The 25,552-nt window shown below is 38.4% G+C and overlaps 1 protein-coding gene across 4 annotated transcripts in view; it reads right to left on the minus strand.

The window, feature by feature from the left end:
* Window positions 1-25,552, minus strand: part of unc5a (unc-5 netrin receptor A) — a 233,535-nt gene that overhangs the window by 80,977 nt on the left and 127,006 nt on the right. For all 4 annotated transcript variants that reach the window (XM_089019674.1, XM_089019684.1, XM_089019659.1 and 1 more), the window contains 3 exons: window positions 14,416-14,559; window positions 7,398-7,501; window positions 3,512-3,692 (listed from right to left, as the gene is read on the minus strand). In XM_089019674.1, the coding sequence (XP_088875800.1) occupies window positions 3,512-3,692; window positions 7,398-7,501; window positions 14,416-14,559 (429 nt within the window). The remainder of the gene's footprint in view (window positions 1-3,511; window positions 3,693-7,397; window positions 7,502-14,415; window positions 14,560-25,552) is intronic.

The following is a 25,552-nucleotide window of genomic DNA, read 5'->3' on the forward strand; positions in this document are numbered from 1 at the left end:
AAGTTAAATGAATGTTAAAGAACAACCGACACCATTTTTTTGTTTCCTAACTGAAAAAAAAAACATTTTATAGCATCTAAAACACAGGTGTCAAAGTCAAGGCCCGCGGGCCAAATCCGGCCCGTCACATCATTTTTTTCGGCCCGCGAAAGCAAATCAAACTTGTTTGTTGTTTGTGGGGCCTGATTGATGGGATATTTTAATCTTGCAGTCTACACTATGCATTTGAACTATCAAAGTTGAAACAAGTCCAAATTTCACTGTTTTCTATCCATTTTCTTATTCTCTCTCAGTCGTCTGCCTGTCTCTTTAATGTTTAAACCACCTCCCCTCACTGCTGCGTCCTTGACCAATCAAGTGACCTTGGGAGTTTTGAAAGGCCCTTACAAATTAAATGTATTATTATTATTATTACAGTAAAGTCTCGTTATATCGATATTCAAGGGAGTCCGAAAAATATCGATATAACCGGGACTATCGATATATCCGACCCTGTTTGCATGTAATTTCCTCCGTGCGTGCATAGAAATAGTATCGATATAACCGGGACTATCGATATATCCGATATCGATATAACGAGACTTTACTGTATTATTATTATTATTATATAAATTAATATGTCTTGTATTTTATGTTATTGTATTGTATTGTATTGTATTGTATTGTATTGTAAATGAAGTATGCCATCGCGGGGCATACGTTAAATCGTTTTTAGCCTCATCTCATCTCATTTTCCGTACCGGTCGCAGGGGTTGCTGGAGCCTATCCCAGCTGTCTTCGGGCACGAGGCGGGGGACACCCTGAATTGGTTGCCAGCCAATCGCAGGGCACACAAAGACATACAACAGTCACTCTCACACTCACACCTAGGGACAATTTGGAGTGGTCAATCTGCCTGCCATGCATGTTTTTGGAGTGTGGGAGGAAACCGGAGGACCCGGAGAAAACCCACGCGGGTCCGGGGAGAACATGCAAACTCCACACAGGGAGGCCGAACCGGGACGCGAACCGGCGACCTCTGCACTGTGAAGCCGGTGTGCTAACCACTCGGCTACCGGGCCGCCCTCGTTTTTAGCCTTTCATTGGATAAAAAAAAATGTCCCTGGTTTCTGCCATGTTTGGCTTCAACCGTGAGTTATTTTCGTCAATATGTTTTGAAAAAAAAAACAGCAGCTATCTTGTTAGTATTCACATCCCCTGAGAAATAACACTGCTGGTGGGAATTTAGTAGTCAAAATGGAATATGTGATGCAGTTCTCATGCTCAGGTTGTTGAGACTTGAATATTAATTACCGTTCAACATTGTGGCTCTGCTGCCGCAGAAGATTGAAGGCTGTTGAAGTAAAATGGGGAGAGAAAAATAGATACAGTGATACCTTGGCTTAAGAACTTAATTGGTTCCCAGACGGTGTGTAAGGTGAAAAGTGTGTATCCCAAAAAAATAATTTCCCATAGGAAACCATTAAAATGAGGATAATCCGTTCCCAGGTCAACATAAAACTTAATTTTCTAATTTTCTAAGCCTTAAAACTACACAAAACATACCTTATTTTATGTCTAATAAATGTGCTATGGTATTATAATTAAAGAAATAAACTGTACTCTCTAATAAAGTCATTTTATTTACCTTTATGATGGTCGTTGATGGCTTGATGGAATGGAGTGGCCGGTTTCATCAGCATTAAACGCTTGATGAGGAATGTAGCCTTCTTCTTTCACCATCTTGAGGAATGATCCCTTGTAGGTGCTTTCTCTGCGATAATTTTATCTATTTCCTCTTCAATTGTGTTCTGTTTAGCTGGGTTGATAGCTTTTTGCATCAAGTGTACAGATGAGTTGTGCAGGTTGTTTGTGGGGCCTGATTGATGGGATATTTTAACCTTGCAGTCTACACTATGCATTTGAACTATCAAAGTTGAAACAAGTCCAAATTTCACTGTTTTCTATCCATTTTCTCATTCTCTCTCAGTCGTCTGCCTGTCTCTTTAATGTTTAAACCAACTCCCCTCACTGCTGCGTCCTTGACCAATCACGTGGCTTTAACTGAAGACTGGGGGCGGGGAATAGAGGACAAAAAAAAGTTGGCTGCCATATTCTTTTTTTGAGAACGGCCTCAATCCCTCTCTCTCTGTAAACCCCACCCCCCTCACTGCTGCGTTCTTGACCAATCACGTGGCTTTAACCGAAGACTGAGGGCGGGGAATAGAGGACAAAAATAGTCCGCTGCCATTTTGTTGTTAGGAGAACGGGCTCGTTCGCGAACGACACATCACTCATTGTGGCGCTCCGTGTGTATCCCGAAAAAAAGTTCGTATGCCAAGGCAAAATGTTCATAAATTTAACGTTCGTAAACCAAAAAGTACTTAAGCCAAGGGGTTGATAACCCGAGGCATCACTGTATTTTGTATGGAATGTATGTTTCAGGCTTGTATAAGTAATCTGTATTCGTTTGTACTGCAAAATAAACATTTTATGAAATATATGCTCCATAAAGATATGTACATGTACAACTGAAGATGTTACTCCCAAAATGTTGGTATGTACCGTTGTTCGTAACTCGAATATTTGTAAGCAGTGTCTGAAACTCATGACAAAAAGTGAGCGGAAACCAGGGCAGACAACTCTGTTCAGCCTGACCATAAAGTTGCCTGCCCCATTTTTCACAACTCGAAACACAATAAGACGACTAATCGCAAAAAAAAAAAAAAAAAAAAAAAAAAAAAAAAAAAAAAAAAAAACATTGTTTTGCGAAGTATAAAGGATTTTTTTAATTAAGGAAATACCTACCACAAATTCTTCCCTTGCTTAATTTATGGTAAATATCCCTTGCTGAAGATTTAGGTGTCGTAGGTTGTCGTTTGTCATCATGGTGCACAATGCTATGTTTGCGTTGCGTTGTCTGCTAAAAGCCACGTGGACTCCTCTTTCTAAGCACCTTTCAAAACTCTCAAGTACACTTTACAGTCACGCTATAGCACGGCAGCCAATCAGTAGCCTGTTTCGTGCTTCGGACTATACCTTGACTGTAAAGTGTACTTGAGAGTTTTGAAAGGCTCTTAGAAAGATGAGTGCATGTGGCTTGTAGCGGTTTGCCTGTAGCTTTAGCTTTATTGAATAAAACAAACTTTTGATTTGACCTTTAGTTTTTTTTTGAAGAAGTTGTCAGCCACTTGGGCCGAGACGTTTTGAAAGTTGTACGCCCGACGTAAAAGTTGTATGGCCCGGGCCTCCGGGCAGACGTTATTTCATAAGCTCTATAAATATATGTACATGTACAACTGATGAGAATACTATATATGTTACTCCAAAATTGTTCGTATGTACCGTTGTTCGTAACTTGAATGTTTGTAAGTAGGGGAGCGGTGTATGCCAGTTTCTTTTTTCATATTGCAGGCGTGAATTTTCTGTCCGTGAACTTCATCTACCAAATATTACAGTTCTCCCATGTGACCCATCAGACAAATCCCAATCATCCAAACAGTCCATCTTTTGAAGACGAGTGTCCACCTACCATAGATTAGGACGGTAGCAGAGTTGCTTTTGCGGCGAGCGACAATGTTCTTGGCCACGCACGTGTAGTTGCCCGTGTCGGCCAACCGGGCTTTCTTGATGACAAGATTGTGGTCGGCCGTGATGAAAAAATTGAGGTCGCTCTGCGGGTCGATCACATCCTCGTTTCTTTGCCACTCCACCTAAAAGAGAGTTTGATTGGTGAAAAGTGCAACTGATCCCAACTCTCCACACCAGCCATGCACTGCATGCTAAGAGCCACAGGGAGCATCGACGAGAAGCATAGCGAGCTTTCTTTTGTGTTGATTTTGGCCTTAAAAGTTATTTTAAGGACGGCGTCGGTTGTCCGGACAAGTTGTGTTCATAATTTGTAAAATCACTTCAAATGACTTCTACTGAGCGTATTTTACAAAGATTCCAACACATATAGCTATATTTGACCTTTTAAGACTCACACTGAATATTCCGGAAGTCTTGTTTTTGAGTTGGTCACGATTCCTGACGTGATGTCACGCCTGACCGAGAAAGTGACACACAATGCATTTTGGGTACTTTGTTTGGTCTGAAAACTGCGATGGTGAATCGGCGTGTGTTGGACCAAGACTGCTATTTGATTCAAACTGACACAAATTCCCAGTAGACAAATCATCCCATTTCCAACGGAGCTTAGGCGCCATCTTGTGCATTTTCTGGGATGCTACATTGCAGTCCTGACGGCTAGAATTGATACGCAAGTACTTCTTTAATCGCTTGCAAACATGTATGCTTTCCTCTTCAGAACTATTTGAACCATATTCATAACTGGATGAGTAACAAGAAAGAATCTTCTCCGAATCTGAAGCCATTGTTTTGATTCTAGTGCAAGGCAAGACGTCCTGGCGTGACATCACGAACAAGGGGTGGGACCATCTGAAACGCGGCATCTCCGTGGTCATTTTGAAAACGTTTTGGGACACTTTAACTAATTTTTATCAGTGTTTTGCATTTGACTAAAAATATCAGCCTGTGTGTTTTGGGTATTTTAGATGCTATAAACATTTTTCTGATGTCAGTTAGGAAACAAAAAAATGGTGTCAGTTGTCCTTTAAATGACATTCATCTAAGAAAGGAGCATCAGCGCCGATGCGTTCAGGTAACATCCGACTTACGACCGAGTTCCGTTCCGACCAAACGGTCGTAAATCGAAATGGTCGTAAGTCGAAATCCATTCAAAATGTTGAGTAGAGACTAAAGGACATGCACCCCCACCCCCACTCTGGTGCCATCACACGGTCGATTGCTGTGCGAGAGTGAGATGCTGGCTGCCTAGCCAAAATTGTCTTACGCGTTGCTAGCGTGTTGCGGTGCCAGGTGTAGAATTACAATTTTAAAAATAGGGTCTGGAAGTCATGGTCGTAAGTATGGGTGGTCGTAAGTCGAGCTGGTCGTAAGTCGGATGTTCCCTGTCTATGGAACTGTCTTGGAATTGAAGCGGATTTACGTTGGACAGAAGATGTGAGACAGTCTCTTTTCGTCAATGGATGCTACAGCGTCGTGTTGACTTTCAATATTTAGCTTGTAGCAGACAGGCACATTTCACTATCACATCCCTGATCCACTGGTGAAAACGACACTGTGATGCTCTCATCTTTCATCTCAAACTGCTTCATACTCATAACTCATTCACTGCCATTCACAAATTTACACGGGAAATGAATTGAAATTTGTTCAGGTTTTGTGTTTTTCTTGTTTGGGTGCCGATAACGCGCTGGCCATGGTCTCTGGCAATGTTTTTTCCGCAAGAGGCAGCATTTTCATTGTTTCCATGTTAGCGCTTTGTACTAGCTTCAGTTGTTGTCGAAGCGCTATATAAACTGATATGTATGTATTGCATTGTATTTTGGACAGCCACCCTCATTTCAAGCTCATATAACTCATGGAACAGACCCATATAATTTAGGAATTAACTCTTTTTTTCTGATTTCAAGTTTATATAACTCCAGACCCATATAATTTAGGAAATAACTCTAAAATGTTTTTTTTTCTTGCGAGAGGGTGTCGATAAAGCGCTAGTCAGACATCAGGCGATGTTTTTCCCTCCCATGAGGGGGCACCATTTGCCTTTTGTACAGCTGCCCCCATTTCAAGCTCATATAACTCCAGACCCATATAATTTAGGAATTAACTCTTTTTTTCTTGATGAAAGAAGAGAGCATAAGATTTCTAATGCTGTATTGAATGTTTATGTAGTCCTAAAATTCAATATTTTGTGAGTCCTGGAAATTGAGTGACCATGACTAAAACCCTGGCACTGGAGTGGACACATTTTGGCACATTGTCTGGCATTGAAGGAGTTAAGATTGAATGACTGTCTGTGTCATTTGCGTTATGTCACATTACATATTTTATTTTGTTGTTGTTTTGACTTCAAACTTTGTTTTTTGTTCTGTATTTTGTTTTTCTACTTCTTACTTTCCTTTCTTTTCCTCTTTCTTTCATCATTTTGCTGCTGTGAAATGTACATTTCTCCACTGAGAGACTAATAAAGGCGAATCTAATCCAATGCCAAGATATCCTCGGTTTGTTTTCTTGGTCTCACTTTAAGACCTTCTGTCTTCTTGAGGGTGCTGCAAGACTGTTGTTTGTATGATTGCCCCATGTGATGCACATAATTGGGCTCTTTTTATCTGTGTGCGACCCCTATGTTCCCCTGTGGCGACTTTGCTCTTTTTTGTCAAGCTGTGTGTGGGCTGGCACTTTCCTTTCTGTGTAAGCTCTCAGTCGTACAGGAGACGGTCCATCGATGAAAAGGTTTCTTCAGCCGTCATCTGTACTTCTTTGAAGGTGCCGGACGTTTCGTTTCTTATCCAAGAAACTTCGTCAGCAAACGAAAGTCTTACTGGTAGTTTAGGCCCTATATGTATATCCCTACTGTCCAGACTCTGTTATGATAGGTCCCTGCTCTCAGGTTGGGGGGAGCAGAGGACGACTCCCTGCGGCTCAACTGATTGTTCCTATTGTCTTGACTAACGACTGGCCTGATTGCCCTATTTGCACTGATATCCCCTCATCAGCATTACTAATCCTATGTTGCCTAAGCAAGCTGTTGTACGAACGATCCAAATTGAACCTCACACCACCATGGCGGCTTAGCGAAGGATTTAGCTGTTTTATGAAAATCACTTCTTTTACTCCCCCTTTCAAACCATCTATTTTCTTTCGCTAAGATTTTAACCTTATTGTCGTCAAATGAGTGGTTGCTAGCCTTTAGGTGCATATGTACTGCCGATTGAGGCCCACTAGTATTATCCCTGCGATGTTGATAAAGTCTTTTTTTGAGAATGTGTTTAGTCTCCCCAATGTACTGCTTTTTACAATTTTTATTCTTACAATGTATTGAACTACATTACTTTGTTTTTCATTTGGCAGCCTATCTTTTGGATGCACTAATTTTTGCCTTAAGGTGTTTATCGGTTTGAAATAAGTAGGAATTTTGTGTTGCCAAAGGACTCTTTGTAAACTCCTGCAATGTAAGGTACTGCTACTCCTCTCCTTTTTGTATCTTCAGAATTTTTGGTTTTATTCCCTATTCTTTCTTTCTGACATTTGTTAAATGATCACTGAGGGTACCCACAGTTAGTGAGTGCTCTCCTGATATGCATTTTGCCAAATAATAATAATAATAATAATAATAATAATAATAATAATAATAATAATAATTATTATTATTATTATTATTATTATTATTATTATTATTATTATTATAATTATTATATGACAGTATTAATTAATTAATTCTTTTTGGGGATACACACTTTTCGCCTTACACACTCTGTCTGGGAACCAATTAAGTTCGTAAGCCAAGGTATCACTGTACTTACTTATATTACTTATACTTATATTCTCACCTCGGGTTGTGGCACTCCCTCGGGGGGGTGGCAGTTCAGTGACACTTCCTGGTCCAATGCCACCTCTTGAGCTTGAGGCTCCTGCTCAAAATTCTTTCTCAAGTCTTGAGGAGAGAGAACACAAAGAAAAAAAGGGCAATTAGGCGATTTGGAACAGTATGCTCTGCCTAAGTGAAAAGAATGAAATGAAATGAAAAATGATCGCCAGCGTGTCGCACTCCATTTGGCACCCTCTCCAAAGCCACGTGGGGGATTGGTGGCACTGACCATGTTGCTTATTGCAGACTTCAGAGATGCTTCAAGGGTGCATCTGGGAAATTTTAAAAAGTGGGCCAGTTGCCCCCCTTGTGTCTGAAAAGGCATCTCTGCGTCTTTGTATTGTCATTTTATTGGATTGGATTGGATGTACCTTCATTCTCTCGCAGTGGAGAAATGTACATTTCACAGCAGCAAAGTTATGAAAGGAAGAAGTAGAAAAACAAAATACAGATTTGTTGGAAAGGCAACCACTGTCACAGTCAAAAAAACAAAAAACCCTTGCTGCACCCTCTTTGTGACATGGAGCACTTCTAGATGACAAAGGAGAGGATCAAAGCATCCTTGTCAGCAGTGGATCAGGGACGTGTCATGGTGGATCTCTATCCCCACATTTCATCACAAAATAATTGACTTGGTCATTGTGTGAAATTCTGCCATTTGCTATTACAGATTATGGCCAGCGGGGGCAGTAGAGTGCATGTATGCCTATCATAATTGACATGTATGTATGCGTATGCGTATCATAATGGACAAAGGTAAATGAAACAACTTTATTAGACAGTACAGTTTATTTCTTTAATTACAATACAATAGCACATTTATTAGACCTAAAATAAGGTATATTTTGTGTGGTTTTAAGTCATACTTTGTAGAAAATTATGTTTTAAGAGGACATGGGATTGGATTATTCTCATTTTAATGGTTTCCTATGGGAAATTAATATTTGGAAGACACTTTTTGTCTTACACACACTATCTGGGAACCAATTAAGTTTGTAAGCCAAGGTATCACTGTGCATGCATGCGTATCATAATGGACATATATGTATGCGTATGGTATCATATGGACAAAGGTAAATAAAACAACTTTATTATACAGTACAGTTTATTTCTTTAATTACAATACAATAGCACATTTATTGTACATACACTAAGGCATATTTTGTGTAGGTTTAATAATTATTGAGTAGAAAATTATGTTTTAAGGGGACCTGGGAACAGATTATTCTCATTTTAATGGTTTCCTATGGGAAATTAATATTCGGAAGAGACATTTTTCGTCTTACACACATTTTCTGGGAACCAATTCAGTTTATAAGCCAAGGTATCACTGTATTTCATGCATTAAAACCTCACGACTTCATTTTATTTATCTCGCGATCCAGCTATCCATCTGGCTATCTTGTTGGCTGGCTAGCTATCTAGCTCGGTATCTACTTGCGATCTATTTGCTATGTATTGACGATCTGGCTGGCTGGCTAGCTCGCGAGCTATCTATTTGCTATATGGCCATCTAGCTGGCTAGCTATCTAGTTGGCTTCCTATTAGCAATCTATTAGCTAGCTAGCTTGCTTTCTATCTTTCTGAGTTACTTCCGGGTTGAGTGAAAGCTGGCGCGTGTGGCTGCCGCTGCTCACCCACAGAAAAAACTGATCCAGTGACTGTAAAGTGACCTTGAGAGTTTTGAAAAGTGCTTATAAATAAAATGTATTATTATTACAGTAAAGTCTCGTTATATCGATATCGGATATATCGATAGTCCCGGTTATATCGATACTATTTCTATGCACGCGCGGAGAAAATTACATGCAAACAGGGTCGGATATATCGATAGTCCCGGTTATATCGATATTTTTTCGGACTCCCGAGAATATCGATATAACGAGACTTTACTGTATTATTATTATTATTATTATTATTATTATTATTATTATTATTATTATTATCACGTCTCTTATCTGAAAAAACAAAACTAAACAAATTTGACCGTGTCGGTGCGCGTCACAAAGATGCGCCAGTGGTTGTCAAAATCCGTAAATGGCGCATGGGCGCGGCGCTTATGCATCCCTGATGCTTGTCTTGCTGCCAGAGGGGTCTGGCATCAAGCGAAAGCAATTGCGTTAGCTACCCGCTCACTCACCCCCCCGCCGTGTGTCACCCACTCTCTCCGTCTGTAAAGATGGCTTGGGGCAGCCATACGAATAAACAAAACCCCGAGGCACCTGGACGAGAGCTTTCCGCAAGCATGGCTGACTGCGTGAGGCTTCACATTTCAACTCATTGAATACTTTCGCCGTGTTGCGATATATAGTGATACCTCGGTTTACCAACCCCTTGGCTTACAAACTTTTCGGTTTACGAACATTAAATTTACGAAAATTTAACCTTGGCATACAAAAAATTCTTCAGGATACACACTTCCACTATGAGTGATGTGTTGTTCGCAAACGAGCCCGTTCTCCTAACAACAGAATGGCAGCCGATTGTTTTTGTCCTCTATTCCCCGCCTCCAGTCTTCGGTTAAAGCCACGTGATTGGTCAAGAACGCAGCAGTGAGGAGGGGGGTTTACAGACAGAGAGAGAGAGTGAAGCCATTCTCCAAAAAAGAAAATGGCAGCCGACAATTTTTTTGTCATCTATTCCCCACCCCTAGTCTAAAGCCACGTGATTGGTCAAGAACGCAGCATTGAGGGGAGGTGGTTTAAACATTAAAGAGACAGGCAGACGACAGTGAGAGAGTTTCAACTTTGTTCAAAGGCAGAGTATAGACTGCAAGGTTAAAATATCGCATCAATTAGGCTCCACAAATAACCCGCACAAGCCATCTGTACACTTGATGCAAAAAGCTATCAACCCAGCTAAACAGAACACAATTGATGAGGAACTAGATAAAATTATGGCAGAGAAAGCACCTACAAGGGATCATTCCTCAAGATGGTGAAAGAAGAAGGCTACGTTCCTCATCAAGTGTTTAATGCTGAGGAAACCGCCCACTCCATTCCATCAAGCCATTTCCGACCATCACAAAGGTAAATAAAACGACGTTATTATACATTACAGTTTATTTCTTTAATTATAATACCATAGCACATTTATTATACATAATATAAGGTATATTTTGTGTAGTTTGATGGCTTAGAAAATTAGAAAGTAGAAAATTATGGGGACCTGGGAACGGATTATTCTCATTTTAATGGTTTTCTATGGGAAATTAATTTTTGGGATACATACTTTTTCCCTTACGCACTCTGTCTGGGAACTAATTAAGTTCGTAAGCCAAGGTATCACTGTAGTTTTTTTTTCTGGTCAGGCCTATTTACATCTGATGAGACAGATAGGCCACCGATAGCTAGCAGCTTGGCACTAATTTGATGTGTCCGCGGCGGCTTTGCACTCAGAGTGAATCGATGTGTTGCCGTGACGCCAACGGGCGCGGCCGCGAGCTGCTGGTGAATTTCCTTTTAACTAATGGGAGAGCCCGTCCTCAGAGGAACGTTGGGGTCGGAGTGTTTTCGCAAACGGAATGAAGCGCACGTACGAGAAGTGACATGGAAACATACACGAGAGACGTAAGGAAAATGAACGTGTTGTCGTCTTATGTAAGAACGAGGGCCGAGTACTTTTATTTAAATTGACGTCACAATGTCTTACCGTGAAAAGGTTGAAACTTGGGTGGAAAAAAATATCCGTTTGCTTGGCTTTATAATAATAATAATAATATAACAACAACAATAATAATAATAATAATAATAATAATAATAATAATAATAACTGTTAGTATTAGTATTATTGATAATAATAATGTTAGTAACAGTAATATTAACAATGACAAATAATAACATGAAATTTAATAATAATAATAATAATAATAATAATAATAATAATAATAATAATAATATTATTAATAATAATACATTTCAACAATAATAAATGTTAGTATTAGTATTATTGATAATAACAATGTTAGTAACAGTAATATTAATAACAATGACAAATAATAACATGAAATTAATAATAATAATAATAATAATAATAATAATAATAATACATTTCAACAATAATAACTGTTAGTATTAGTATTATTGATAATAACAATGTTAGTAACAGTAATATTAATAACAATGACAAATAATAACATGAAAAAATAATAATAATAATAATAATAATAATAATAATAATAATAAGAAGAAGAAGAAGCAGAAGAAGAAGAAGAAGAAATAAGGACAACAACAGTAATGATAATTAATAATACTTAGTATTGGCATTATTGATAACAATAATAATGTTACTAACAGTAATATTAATAACAACACATAATGATAACAGTACAGTAATAATAATAATAATAATAATAATAATAATGCTCATAACAATTAGTAGTAACAGTCATATTAACAACAGCAACAACAACAAATAACAGTACAATAATAATAATAATAATAATAATAATAATAATAACAAAAATACTAATACTAATAATAATGATGATGATGATGATGATAAGAATAATAATATAATATAACAACAATAATAATACTTAATAATAATAATTGTGTAATAATAATATGTTATTGATAATAATAATGATGCTGGTAACAGTAATATTAATAACAACAACAACAACAAATAATAACAGTACAGTAATAATGTAGTAATATAATAACAATAATAACAATAATCACAATAATCAGCATTATTAATATTTTTAATATTATTCATATTTTTTAAATTTCATTACTATCATTACTATTATTAATGTTAGTAATTAGTACTATTATTACTGTTGTTACTGTTGTAACAATAATAATCATCATTATTAATATTTTCAATATTATTAATACATTTTAAATATCATTACTATGATTGCTGTTGTAGCTGCTGCCACTGTTATTAATCATATTATTATTTATAAATATGTACAGTCTATTTTTAACTTATTCGCTGCCAGACGTGCAAAAATGCTGTAATGGCAGTGAATGAGTTTTTTTGTTGTTTTCATACCCACAGCCCGTTCAGGTGAAACTCTGCTTGACAAATTTGTAATTGCGGCCCTACTGTGGTCGCAATATCCTCCACCTCCCTCTCTATTTGACTTTCGCAACGGACCCCCTCCACGGAAATCATTGGCTGAACTCCAACATGCATAACTTTTGCGCCGTTTGACTTTGGAGGTTCCACTGTAGCATGATATTATGCATGAGAATCTGCACAAGAGGTCACTGCATATAACTTAATGGGATGGAATAAGACCATAATCATCCCCGTTGTGTGATTAGTGACCTCTATCTCGCCCTGCTACATCTTGCAATGGCTCTTCCACCTTTTAGGTGATTTTTTTTTTCCACAACATATCTAGTGATACCTCGGTTTACGAACCCCTTGGCTTACAAACTTTGCGGTTTACGAATGTTAAATGTATGAAAATTTTACCTTGGCATACAAACTATTTTTCGGGATACACATGGAGCGCCACAATGAGTGACGTTTTGTTCGCGAACGAGCCCGTTCTCCTCACAAGAACATGGCAGCCGACTGTTTTTGTCCTCTATTCTCCACCCCCAGTCTTCGGTTAAAGCCACGTGATTGGTCAAGAACGCAGCAGCGAGGGGCGGTGGTTTAAACATTAAAGAAACAGGCAGACAGTGAGAGAGTTTCAACTTTGATAGTTCAAAGGCTGCAAGGTTAAAATATCCCATCAATCAGGCTCCACAAACAACCTGCACAAGCTATCTGTACACTTGATGCAAAAAGCTATCGACCCAGCTAAACAGAACACAATTGATGAGGAACTAGGTAAAATTATCGCAGAGAAAGCACCTACAAGGGATCATTCCTCAAGATGGAGAAAGAAGAAGGCTACGTTCCTCATCAAGTGTTTAATGCTGATGACGTTGGCCACTCCATTCCATCAAGCCATCAACGACCATCACAAAGGTAAATAAAACAACTTTATTATATAGTACAGTGTACAGTTTGTTTCTTTCATTATAATACCATAGCACATTTATTATACATGAAATAAGGGATATTTTGTGTAGTTTTAAAACTTGGAAAATTAGAAAGTAGAAAATTATGTTTTATGGGGACCTGGGAACAAATTATTCTCATTTTAATGGTTTCCTATTGGAAATACATTTTCGGGATACACACTTTTTGCCTTACACACTCTGTCTGAGAACCAATTAAGTTCATAAGCGTAGGTGCTTAGAAATGAAATGCATTATAATAATAATAATAATAATAATTATTATTATTATTATTATTAAAGAGATAAAAGAGATACTTCCTAAATTATATGGGTCTGGATATGATCTTGAAATGTGGGTGGCTGTTCAAAATACAATATAATAATAATAATAATTATTATTATTATTATGGCTGTTCAAAATACAATATAATAATAATAATAATAATAATAATAATAATAATAATAATAATAATAATAACAATAATAATAATTATAATTATTATTATATTGTATTTTGAACAGCCATAATAATAATAATAATAATAATTATTATTATTATTATTATTGTTATTATTATTATATTGTATTTTGAACAGCCACCCACCATCATATCCAGACCCACATAATCTAGGAATTATCTCTTTTTTTTCTGATGCAAGAAGAGCGTCTCTAGTTTCTTACACTGCATTGAATATTTATGTAGTCCGAAAACTCAATATTCTGTGAGTCCTGCAATTTGAGTGAAAATGACAAAAACCCTGGCACTGGAGTGGACACATTGTCTGGCAGTGAATTAGTTAATTTAACAAAAAAATAAATACATAAAAACTCACAAAGCTTATGGTGCGCTCTTTGCTAGTTCAAAATGAAAATTACTTTCGTTTTATGGTTCATGGTCGAAGATCTTTTACAGCAAACAGATTCACTTATTTATTTTTCCACCATTTGACCAACTTCACAGAACAGATTGTGATGGACTTGCTAGACTAGAATCATTTGAAAGTGCACTCACAAGCAATCCTGATGTACGCTTTTTGGCTTTTCTGGGTTCCTGTTGTACTCCAGGCGACGCACTGACACCAGTATTCATCCAAGCCGAAGATCTTCTCCACTTGCTGCCTGGTGATTTCGATTGTCACCTCCATGACTGGCAGAGCTGCGAAGCAATAGAAGAAAAAAATATATGCTTTTTTTTTTTTTTTTTTGTTTGTTCCTTTGGCACAAATCGAGCCATGTCGTTTAGAAATGAGTGGAAAAAAATGAACAAATGGGAAAATTGGAATATTACACAAACAGATTGCTTGTTAACTGAAGAAGATGAGAAGAGCCTGCAGGCATCAGCGGTATTGTTTGTAAAACTAACATGTGGGATGAAATACAGAAATGCAAAAAAAAAAACCACCAAAACATAATACTGTACAGCAGGGGTGTCAAAGTCATTTTTTGCCACGGGCCACATTGTAGTTATGGTTTCCTCTCGAGGGCCGTTATGAATTTGGGGAACCCATTAGAATGTTTAAATCCCTTCAAATATTACATATAGAGCACACTGCAAATTAATGAATAACTCGTTTTCAAATCTAAAGTCAAGAATAATGATTGTTGTTATGGTTTACATCCAAAAATATGAAATTTAGGTGAGGATTTTAGCAAGCATCATGGAATTTCACACGTTTGATTCGTTTTCGCGGGCCAAAAAAAAATGATGTGGCGGGCCGGATTTGGCCCCCGGGCCTTGACTTTGACACCTGTGCTGTACAGTGATACCTCAGCTTGCGAATGATTTCGCTGACAAAATTTTCGCCTCACAAACATTAAAGGACAACCGACGTCACTTTTTTGTTTTTTAACTGACATCAGAAAAAACTTTTATAGCATCTAAAATACCCAAAACACGCAGTATGATATTTTTAGTCAAATGCAAAACACGAATAAAAATGACTTAAAGTGTCCAAAATCTGCAAAAAATTGATCTGCGAATTGGGCATTTTCAGAAAGTCCCGCCCCCAGTTCGTGACGTCACGCCAAGACGTCTTGCATTGCTCGAGAATCAAAACAATGGCTTCAGATTCGGAGACTGCTTTCTTGTTACACATCCAGTTTTGAATATGATTCAAATAGTTCTGAAGAGCAAAGCATACATGTTTGCAATCGATTAAATAATTTATTCCGTGCCATTTTGAGGCAACATTGGGCGGAATTCTCTCACCCAAAAAAAAAGAGGCACAAAATGGCGACCTCCTGTGGCCACCTCCGTGTCCACAGGCTGATAAATTCCTTATATGGCGCTTGGACGCCCTCTTCTGGCCTTCTGGCGGCTTTTGAGTGCAACACGAGGTCCCCAGACCAAACAAGTACAGCAAAATACATTGACGTGATGGAAGGACCGCTACAATGTGTCTTTTTTATGGTCAGGGGCGGTCTTTTAGTGATTTAGTGTTTTTTAGTTCAAATTATCGCAGAGAAAGCACCTACAAGGGATCATTCCTCAAGATGGTAAAAGAAAAAGGTGACATTCCTCATCAAGTGTTTCATGCTGATGAAATCAGCCACTCCGTTCCATCAAGCCATCAACTCCCATCACAAAGGTAAATAAAACGACTTTATGATACAATACAGTTCATTTCTTTAATTATACTACAATAGCACATTTAATATACATAAAATAAGGTATAGTTTGTGTAGTTTTAAGGCTTAGAAAATTAGAAAGTAGAAAATTATGTTTTATGGGGACCTGGGAACGGATTATTGTCATTTTGATGGTTTCCTATGGGAAATACATTTTTGGGATACACACTTTTCGCCTTACACACTCTGTCTGGGAACCAACTAAGTTCGTAACCCAATGAATGTATCACTGTAGTCCAGAAATTACGGTACTCAGCCGATCCATCCAGCTCCTCGAAAGTAACAATGTGAAGGTAATTACATCTTAGAAATACAATCCAGAAGTGGTTTTATTGTGAAAAGACTGCAGCCACTAAACAAGATTGGGACAAATCTTCTCTGTAATACAATTCCATTTTGTCAAGAGTACTGAGTTCATATTTGAGAGACAAGCTTTCATTTTCCTATAACCTCATATTGGCAATTCAATCGGGATCTATTTTCTTCATCTTAATCGCTGGGCCTCCTGTCGGACTTGCTGAAGGGATCTTTCCGTTTTCTCTTTCATTTCACGCTCACCTCGTCAGATCTTTTCCTCTCTCGGGGGTCTTTTCCCCATAGAGGTTTTGAACCTTTCATATCAACACCAAATATTCCAGGGAGCCTCAGAGGACACATCAGCAAGACCGGCAACGCAGTGTCGGTATATTTTACTCTCAATGGAGTGTCGCTCTCCAATTGGCATTTGCATAAAAGCACTTTGTGACACTTGTGCTTTTCCCATACACTTGAGCTGTCTGTTGTGATCGTTTTCAGCTCCAGACATTAAATTGAGGATTAAGTGGCACCTATCTGACCATCAAACCCAGATAGCTATTAAATGAAGCACTTGGGAGATATTGACAACAAAAACAGTTGTTTTTGGAAGCCAAAAAAAAAATAGAGGCTCCGTTTGATCACAATGAAAATCAGAATACATTTTAATTCATTTTAATGGTTTCCTATGGAAAATTAATTTTCGGGATACACACTTTTCCACTTCCACACTCTGTCTGGGAACCAATTAAGTTCGTAAGCCAGGGTCCCACTGTACCTTTATTTGTGCCACAATGGGGACATTTGCAGTCCACAGCAGCAATTTGAAAGGGGATGGGGTGGGGGGTGTGTGTGTGTGTGTGTGTGTGTGTGTGTGTGTGTGTGTGTGTGTGTGTGTGTGTGTGTGTGAAAGGTTATAAAACAAGATATTCTAAGCATAGTAAAATGTCAACTATATACTGTAATTGTGCAAAACTTTCATAAAAAAACTGTACATAGTGCAAGTATCAAGAAAGGCATATTGATATATGTAGCTGTATTGCATCAACCAAGATGATAATAATAATAATAATAATAATAATAATAATCAGAATCAGAATCATCTTTATTGCCAAGTATGTAGAACATACAAGGAATTTAATAATAATAATAATAATACATTTCATTTTAAGCGCCTTTCAAAGCTCTCAAGGACACGTTACAGTCAGAGATCTTATGAAATTGACAATCGACCAAAGATTTGGGAGGTAAAAATGCAATTAGTTGTACTTTAACTCATTCACTGCCATTCCCGAATGTATTTGGGAATTGAAAATATGAAGTAGAGCGCCATTCCCAAATTTGTTCAAGTCTTTGTTTTTTTCATGCCTGGGTGCCGATAAAGCGCTGTCCATGGCCTCTGGTAATGTTTTATCAGTTCCACAAGGGGGCGGCATTTCACTTTTTTCCCAGCTTCAGCTGTTGTTAAAGGACAACCGACATCACTTTTTGGTTTCCTGACATCAGAAAAGGGGTTTAGAGCATCTAAAATACCCAAAACACGCAATATGATATTTTTAGTCAAATGCAAAACACCAATGAAAATGACTTAAAGTGTGTAAAAAGTACTTCAATTTGAAACCGGAAGTGTCCAGTTTCAGAAGGTCCCGCCCCCATGTTCGTGGTGTCACCCCAATACGTCTTGTCTTGTTGGAGAATCAAAACAATGGATTCAGATTCGGAGAATATGCTTTCTTGCTACTCATCCAGTTATGAATATGATTCAAATAGTTCTGAAGAGGAAAGCATACATGTTTGCAATCGATTAAACAATTTATTCCGTGCCATTTTGAGGCAACATTGGGGGGAAATGTATAACCCAAAAAGAGGCAGAAATAGCGACAAAGCTCCGCGTCACGGGCTGATTAATTCCTGACACAGAGCTTTGTCGCCCTCTCCTGCCTCTTTTTGGTGCTACACAAAGTTTTCAGACGAAACAAAGTACATCAAAATGCATTGACGTGATGGAAGGACTGCTACAATGTGTCCTTTTTTCGGTCAGGGGCGTTCCTTCAGTGACGTCACGTACGGACTCGTCACCAACTCAAAAACAAGACTTCCGGAATATTCAGCGCGAGTCTTAAAACGTAAAAAATATAGCTATATGCGGTGGACTCTTTGTAAAATACGCTCAGTAGAAGTCATTTGAAGCCATTTTACAAATTATGGACACAAATTGTCCAGAGACGTCGGTTGTCCTTTAAACCGTATACGCATATCATTTGCCATATTTCACAAGACATTCAATATATTAGGTGCTCACGCACAGCCTCATATTCAATGCCTGGCAAGGCTGGAGAAAAAAAAAAATATCTGATTAATGCAAACTTCTCCCTGTCTTTGAGCTGGAGGGTGAAAGGAATAAAAGATCAGAATGGAGACGCAATGCACGAACAATAGCAAGTGGAGGTGAGAAAATCTAAAGAGGAGCAATTTGAAGCTCTACTTGCCAATGTTGTAATTGTGTTCTGTTTCCTTATCCCTTCCGTCTCCGTAATTACCTCATGCTTTGCTGTGTCTGACAACTGAAAGAAACACTGCTCGGAGAAAATCTATCCAATATTTTTCCCCCCAATTAAATCATACTCCACATTGGTAACAAGTAATAGGAATGTACGTTCACGGCAGCAATTAATCTTGACAATTGGAATATATTTTGTCATACCAATAATTTGTCCCGGGGGTGTCATGAAAATAGTACAGTGATACCTTGGCTTACGAACTCAATTGGTTCCATGACAGAGTGTGTAAGGCGAAACGTGTGCATCCCAAAATTTAATTTCTCATAGGAAACCATTAAAATGAGAATAATCCGTTCCCAGGTCCAGATAAAACATAATTTTCTACTTTTAATTTACAACTACGCAAATTTATTGACTGGTATACCTTACTTTATGTATAATAAATGTGCTATGGTATTATAATTAAATAAATAAACTGTAAAGTATAATAAACTGGTTTTATTTACCTTTGTGATGGTCGTTGATGGCTTGATGGAATGGAGTGGCAGGTTTCATCAGCATTAAACACTTGATGAGGAACGTGGCCTTCTTCTTTCACCATCCCTTCTAGGTGCTTTCTCTGCGATAATTTTACCTTGTTCCTCATCAATTGTGTTCTATTTAGCTAGTTTTTTTCATCACGTGTACAAATGGCTTGTGCGGGTTATTTGTGGAGCCTGATTGAGGGGAATTTTAACATTGCAGTCTACACTCTGCCTTTGAAGTATCAAAGTTGAAATGAGTCCAAATTTCACTGTTTTCTATGCATTTTCTCACTCTCTCTCTGCCGTGTGCCTGTCTCTTTAATTTTTAAACACCTCCCCTCACTGCTGCGTTCTTGACCAATCATGTCAATCAACTACAAAGAGCCCTTTGGCAACACAAAATTCCTACTTATTTCAAACCGTTAAACACTTTAAGGCAAAAAAATTAGTGCATCCAAAAGATAGGCTTCCAAATGAAAAACAAACTAATGTAGTTTATTCACTACATTGTAAGAATGAAAATTTTAAAGAGTAATACATTGGGGAGACTCAACAAATTCTCAAAAAAAGACTTTATATAAATCGCAGGGATAATACTAGTGGGCCTCAATCGGCAGTACATATGCACCTAAAAGCTAGCAACCACTCATTTGACGACAATGTGGTTAACATGTTAGCGAAAGAACATAGATGGTTTGAAAGGGGAGTAAATGAAGCGATTTTCATAAAACAGCAAAATCCTTCACTAAACCGCCATGCTGGGGTGAGGTTCAATTTGGATCGTTCATACAACAGCCTGCTTAGGCAACAGGATTAGTAATACTGATGAGGTGATACTGGAGGAAGTGGGGCAATCAGGCCAGTCGTTAGTCAGAACAATCGGAACAATCAGTGGAGCTGCAGGGAGTAGTCCTCTGCTCCCCCCAACCTGAGAGCAGGGACCTATCATAGGAGAGTCCGGCACCGCCACGTCTGGACAGTGGGGATATATATATATATATATATATATATATATATATATATATATATATATATATATATATATATATATATATATATATATATATATATATATATATAGGGCCTAAACTACCAGTAAGACTTTAGTTTGCTGACGAAGTTTCTTGGATAAGAAGCGAAACGTCCGACACCTTCAAAGAAGAACAGATGACGGCTGAAGAAACATTTTCATCGTATTACCCAAACATAGCAAACATGCAGATATTCAACATTAGCTGCGATAAAACTTGCTTCTTCTCCTCTCACTGCTTCACTCAAAGGGAGTTTAACTTCCTGTTCAACTTTGGCAACACCGACACATTCATCAATGTCACTTCTCTTTCAATAAGCAATCAAAGTCAACAACAGGAAGGGCCTTCGGATATCAGCTCCGTCAGTGGTTGGAGGAGAAATCCCGTCATCCGTGAACACGCTTGTGACTGAAATTGTTTGTGGAAAAGGGAATGTTGCCATTTCTGTCTGGTGAAATGTGTTGTCAAGGTTGCTTTTCTGGCCTTCGTTGATTTGCGAATTTGCGAGGAAGAAATATGGAAGAAAATGGATTTTGTAACCAGGCAGCAATAAATACACAGGAGAGGCAACCAGAAATGGGGTGGGAGGCTTGTAATCAATAATCTAAAAGAAGCAATCCAAAAAAAAAACCTCCATTCAGGCAGTAGACTTGAGAGGGCTCAGGAATCAGCAGAGTTTGAGCAAATTAAGGAGGGGGCATACAAATGGAGTGAAGGAAATTTAAAGGACAACCGACACCAATTTTCGTTTCCTGACACCAAAAAAACGTTTGATGGCATCTAAAATACCCAAAACACGCAGGATACTTTTAGTCAAATGCAAAACACCAATAAAAATGACTTAAAGGGTCCCAAAACTACTTCAAAATGGCCTCGTAAATGGCGAGTTTCAGAAGGTCCCGCCCCCTTGTTCGTGACATCACGCCAGAACGTCTTGCCTTGCTCTAGAATCAAAACAATGGCTTCAGATTCGGAGAATATGCTTTCTTGTTACTCATCCAGTTATGAATATGATTCAAATAGTTCTGAAGAGGAAAGCATAAATGTTTGCAATCGATTAAAGAAATCCTTCCGTCTCATTTTGAGGCGTCAGGACTCCAATGTAGCGTCCCAGAAAATGCACAAGATGGCGCCCAAGCTCCGTTGGAAATGGGCTGATTTGTCTGCTGGGAATGTGTGTCAACTAGTATCAAATAGTAGTCTTAGTGCAACACACAATGATTCACCATCGCGTTATTTCTATGTTTTCCTTCTAATTTCGCCATCAACACCGATCAACACTAAGTTTTCAGACCAAACAAAGTACAGCAAAATGCATTGTGTGTCCTTTCTCGGTCAGGGGCGTTGCTTCCGTGACGTGACGTCAGGAATCGTCACCAACTCAAAAACAAGACTTCCTGAATATTTAGCGCGAGTCTTAAAAGGTAAAATATAGCGATATGTGGTGGAATGTTTGCTCAGTAGAAGTCATTTGAAGCAATTTTACAAATTATGGACACAACTTGTCCAGAGACGTCGGTTGTCCTTTAAGTCAAGAAAGGCTCAACAAAAACCTCACTGGACTCAATCTTTAGCGGAGTCTGTATTGCAAGCGTGGCCGAGAGCAGAATTTTAGTTTTCCTTCCCGCGTTCTTGTTTTCGCAGACGCTGACCTCAATTCCATCGGGGTCATTTGCTTATCAAAGGCACAGACTGGAACTTACAGGTCCTGGGTGTGTGTTCATTGTGAACACAAGGAAATTCAATTAGGTGCCATGCCTGCTGTGTGCTGCTGGGATTCATCAGGAGATATAAGGGGATTAGGGTTGGGTGACTTTACATCAGGCCAGTGCATCATTTCGAAAGAGAAAGCGTACACAATGGCTGAGAAGAGGGGACATTACAGACTAGGCTTTTAACGGCTGGCCGGCGCATCCCAACCACCAGTCAAAAGCATGTTCCAAGTGTTTCATTTCCTACTGTGCTTCTCCTTTGTATAGGGTGGCATCAATATCAAGCCCAGCACCAGGTGCTCGCTTCTTCTTTTCAAGAGTGCAACAATAAAAGCTGTCTTCAGACCAATTACTGTCTTTCTAACATGAAATCAATCCAGACCCAAAGCCAGATAAAACCGGTTTGAAGATTGAAAAAAAAGAAATGCAGGGAGTGGACCCAATTCAGCTTGAACCTCAGGGTTACTGTCAAGTAGACTAAGGGCGACAGTGAACAGAAAATTACTGATATTGATCGTATCTATCGATCGTATCTATCATATCTATCTATCTATCATATCTATCGTATCTATCGTATCTATCGTATCCATCTATTGTATTTATCGTATCTATTGTATCTATCATATCTATTGTATCTATCTAGCTCAGGGGTGGGAATACGTTTGACTCGCGGGCCAGAATGGGTTCTAAAATTTGACAGAGGGGCCGGGCCAGGAGCATTTGGAGGGAGTGTTTGGGACAGATATACTAAACCTAAAGCATTAAAAGACAACCAACACCACTTTTTTGTTTCCTAACTGACATCAGAAAAACGTTTTATAGCATCGAAAATACCGTCTAGCTTATCTGTCATATCTAGCATATCTATCTGTCGTATCTATCTATCTATCTATCTATCTATCTATCTATCTATCTATCTATCTATCTATCTATCTATCTATCTATCTATCTATCGTATCTATCTGTCGTATCCGTCGTATCCATCCATCCATCGTATCCACCTATCGTATCCGTCCGTCCATCCATCCATCCATCCATCCATCCATCCATCCATCCATCTATTGTATTGTATCTATCATATCGTATCTATCTAAAGTATCGTATCTATCTATCGTATTATATCTATCGTATCAAACCTATCGTATCATATCTGTCGTATCGTATCTATCAGTCTGTCTTGCATATCAATCGTGTCTGTCTAGTGTATCTATCGTGTCTGTCTAGCGTATCTTTCTGTCTCGCATATCTATCGTATCTATCTATCTATCGTATCTATCTATCGTGTCTGTCCATTTGTTTACGTGTCTACCTGTGTATCTCTGTCTGTCTTTCTATCTATCTAGCTAATTTTAAGAGATCGAGATAGAGAGAAAGAGTGAGATAAACACACACATGGTGTCTATAAATGTGTTAATTTTCCAATATCAAGGTCAAAGGTAACAAACTTGTGTATTAAAGGAAGTCTTTCTTATGAACGGACAGGAATACCAATATAAATATTGAAAATTAACCACAGAAGCCCATGTAGGATATTAATTCACAAAGACAGAGCGAAAGGACATTCACTATTATTGCAGTAAATCTAATCTGATTTAATATGAGTTACTGTTCATTTTTAAAATTGATTTTATTTCAATTTTGGTGTCATTTACTTGGTTAGTTTGCATCACCAATGATAACTGTGCAAATCTTAGCACATTGTGTTACAGCTCATATGATGACATATCTCTGTTCGACAGCTGCAACATTTAAGTGCATCTCTATGCAAAGAATCTGAAATTCATCACACAGAAATACAGAGAATATTTGTATGAAAAGCACTTCTAGGCCATAAATATGAAATTAAAACCAAATGGAAAAATAATAGTAGTGCTATAACCCAGTCTGCCCTTTCATTCTTAAAATGTGCAGTGGTTAGCGACTCGGAAACTTCATCATCCCACCTGTCTGAACCAAGGTCCCACTGAAGTATACAGCACACTACAACCGGGACAGCATTCTCAATGCCACTTTACACAGCCAAGGCCATTAGTGTAATCTTATTATGGTCTGCAAACTTCAATTACTGTAAAGCGGCATGATGACGGGGTGGCAGGTAGTGCCATAAGGTGTCTGCCCTTTAAAAAGAAAAGAAAATGGTTTGATGATGTGGCCTACTGAGTGACACTTTACCGCGATTAAACCAGATGTTAGTGAGTTTGTGACTCAAGTCAGTGGACCAGTATTCTGTGTCAAGGCTTTTCAAGAGCTTCTTTTGATTGATCTGTCCATTTGGGACAATGAATGCATGTCGCAAGGCTCCCTGCGATACTCCGAATGTCATTACACATTATTCACGGCTGGCAAACAGGGGAGCAGGTAGTGGTCAAATCAGTTTGTCTGGTTTCATCTTAATGCCACTCCAAGGAGACCCAGATGGGCTTGATGGGACTAAATCATGTAGATAAAACACAATTGTTAAAAGTCCGGTGAGTCTGAATGGGGCCCATTGAGAGCCGTTTAGCTCAAGTGACAACTTTTGCTTCCGTTCTGAATTTGGTACGAAAGACTAGATCTAAAAATGATGCAGAACGGCCATGGCTGACAAACTGTGTTCTCAGATTTGCCAAGCGCTAATGAATTGCGGCTCAAAGCTCAGAGTAAACTTTTTTCCTGACACAACAGAATGCTCACATTATGGATACGTTACTATATTTAGAGGGAAAGAAACATGAATGTCTGGATCCAAGATTTAGTGTTTATTTAAACAATGTGCATTGCTTGCTTGAGATGCCTGAATGACCAAAGAGTAACATTCTGTTACATTTTTGGACATTTTGACGGTTAAACGACAACCGACGCCTGCGGACAAGATGTGTCCATAATTTGTAAAATCACTTGAAATGACTTCTACTGAGTGTATTTTACAAATATTCCTCGGCATATAGCGATATTTTACGGTTTTAGACTCGCGCTGAATATTCAGGAATTCTTGTTTTTCAGTTGGTGATTCCTGACCGAGAAAGCGACACACAATGCATTTTGGGTACTTTGTTTGGTCTGGAAAATTCGTGTTGATCCGTGTTGATGGCAAAATTAGAAGGAAAACACATAAATAACGCGATGGTGAATCGTCGTGTGTTGCACCAGGACTAGTATTTGATACTAGTTGACACAAATTCCCAGCAGACAAATCAGCCCATTTCCAACGGAGCTTGGGCGCCATCTTGTGCATTTTCTGGGACGCGATTTAATCGATTGCAAACATGTATGCTTTCCTCTTCAGAACTATGTGAATCATATTCAGAACTTCTCCGAATCTGAAGCCATTGTTTTGATTCTAGAGCAAGGCAAGACGTCCTGGCGTGATGTCACGAACAAGGGGGCGGGACGTTCTGATACTCTGCATCCCCAAGGTAATTTTCAAGTATTTTTGGGACACTTTAACTCATTTTTATTGGTGTTTTGCATTTGACTAAA

This window comes from Hippocampus bargibanti, linkage group LG02, assembly GCF_051943395.1.
Source record: "Hippocampus bargibanti isolate YZ-2025 linkage group LG02, ASM5194339v1, whole genome shotgun sequence".
NCBI lineage: Eukaryota > Metazoa > Chordata > Actinopteri > Syngnathiformes > Syngnathidae > Hippocampus > Hippocampus bargibanti.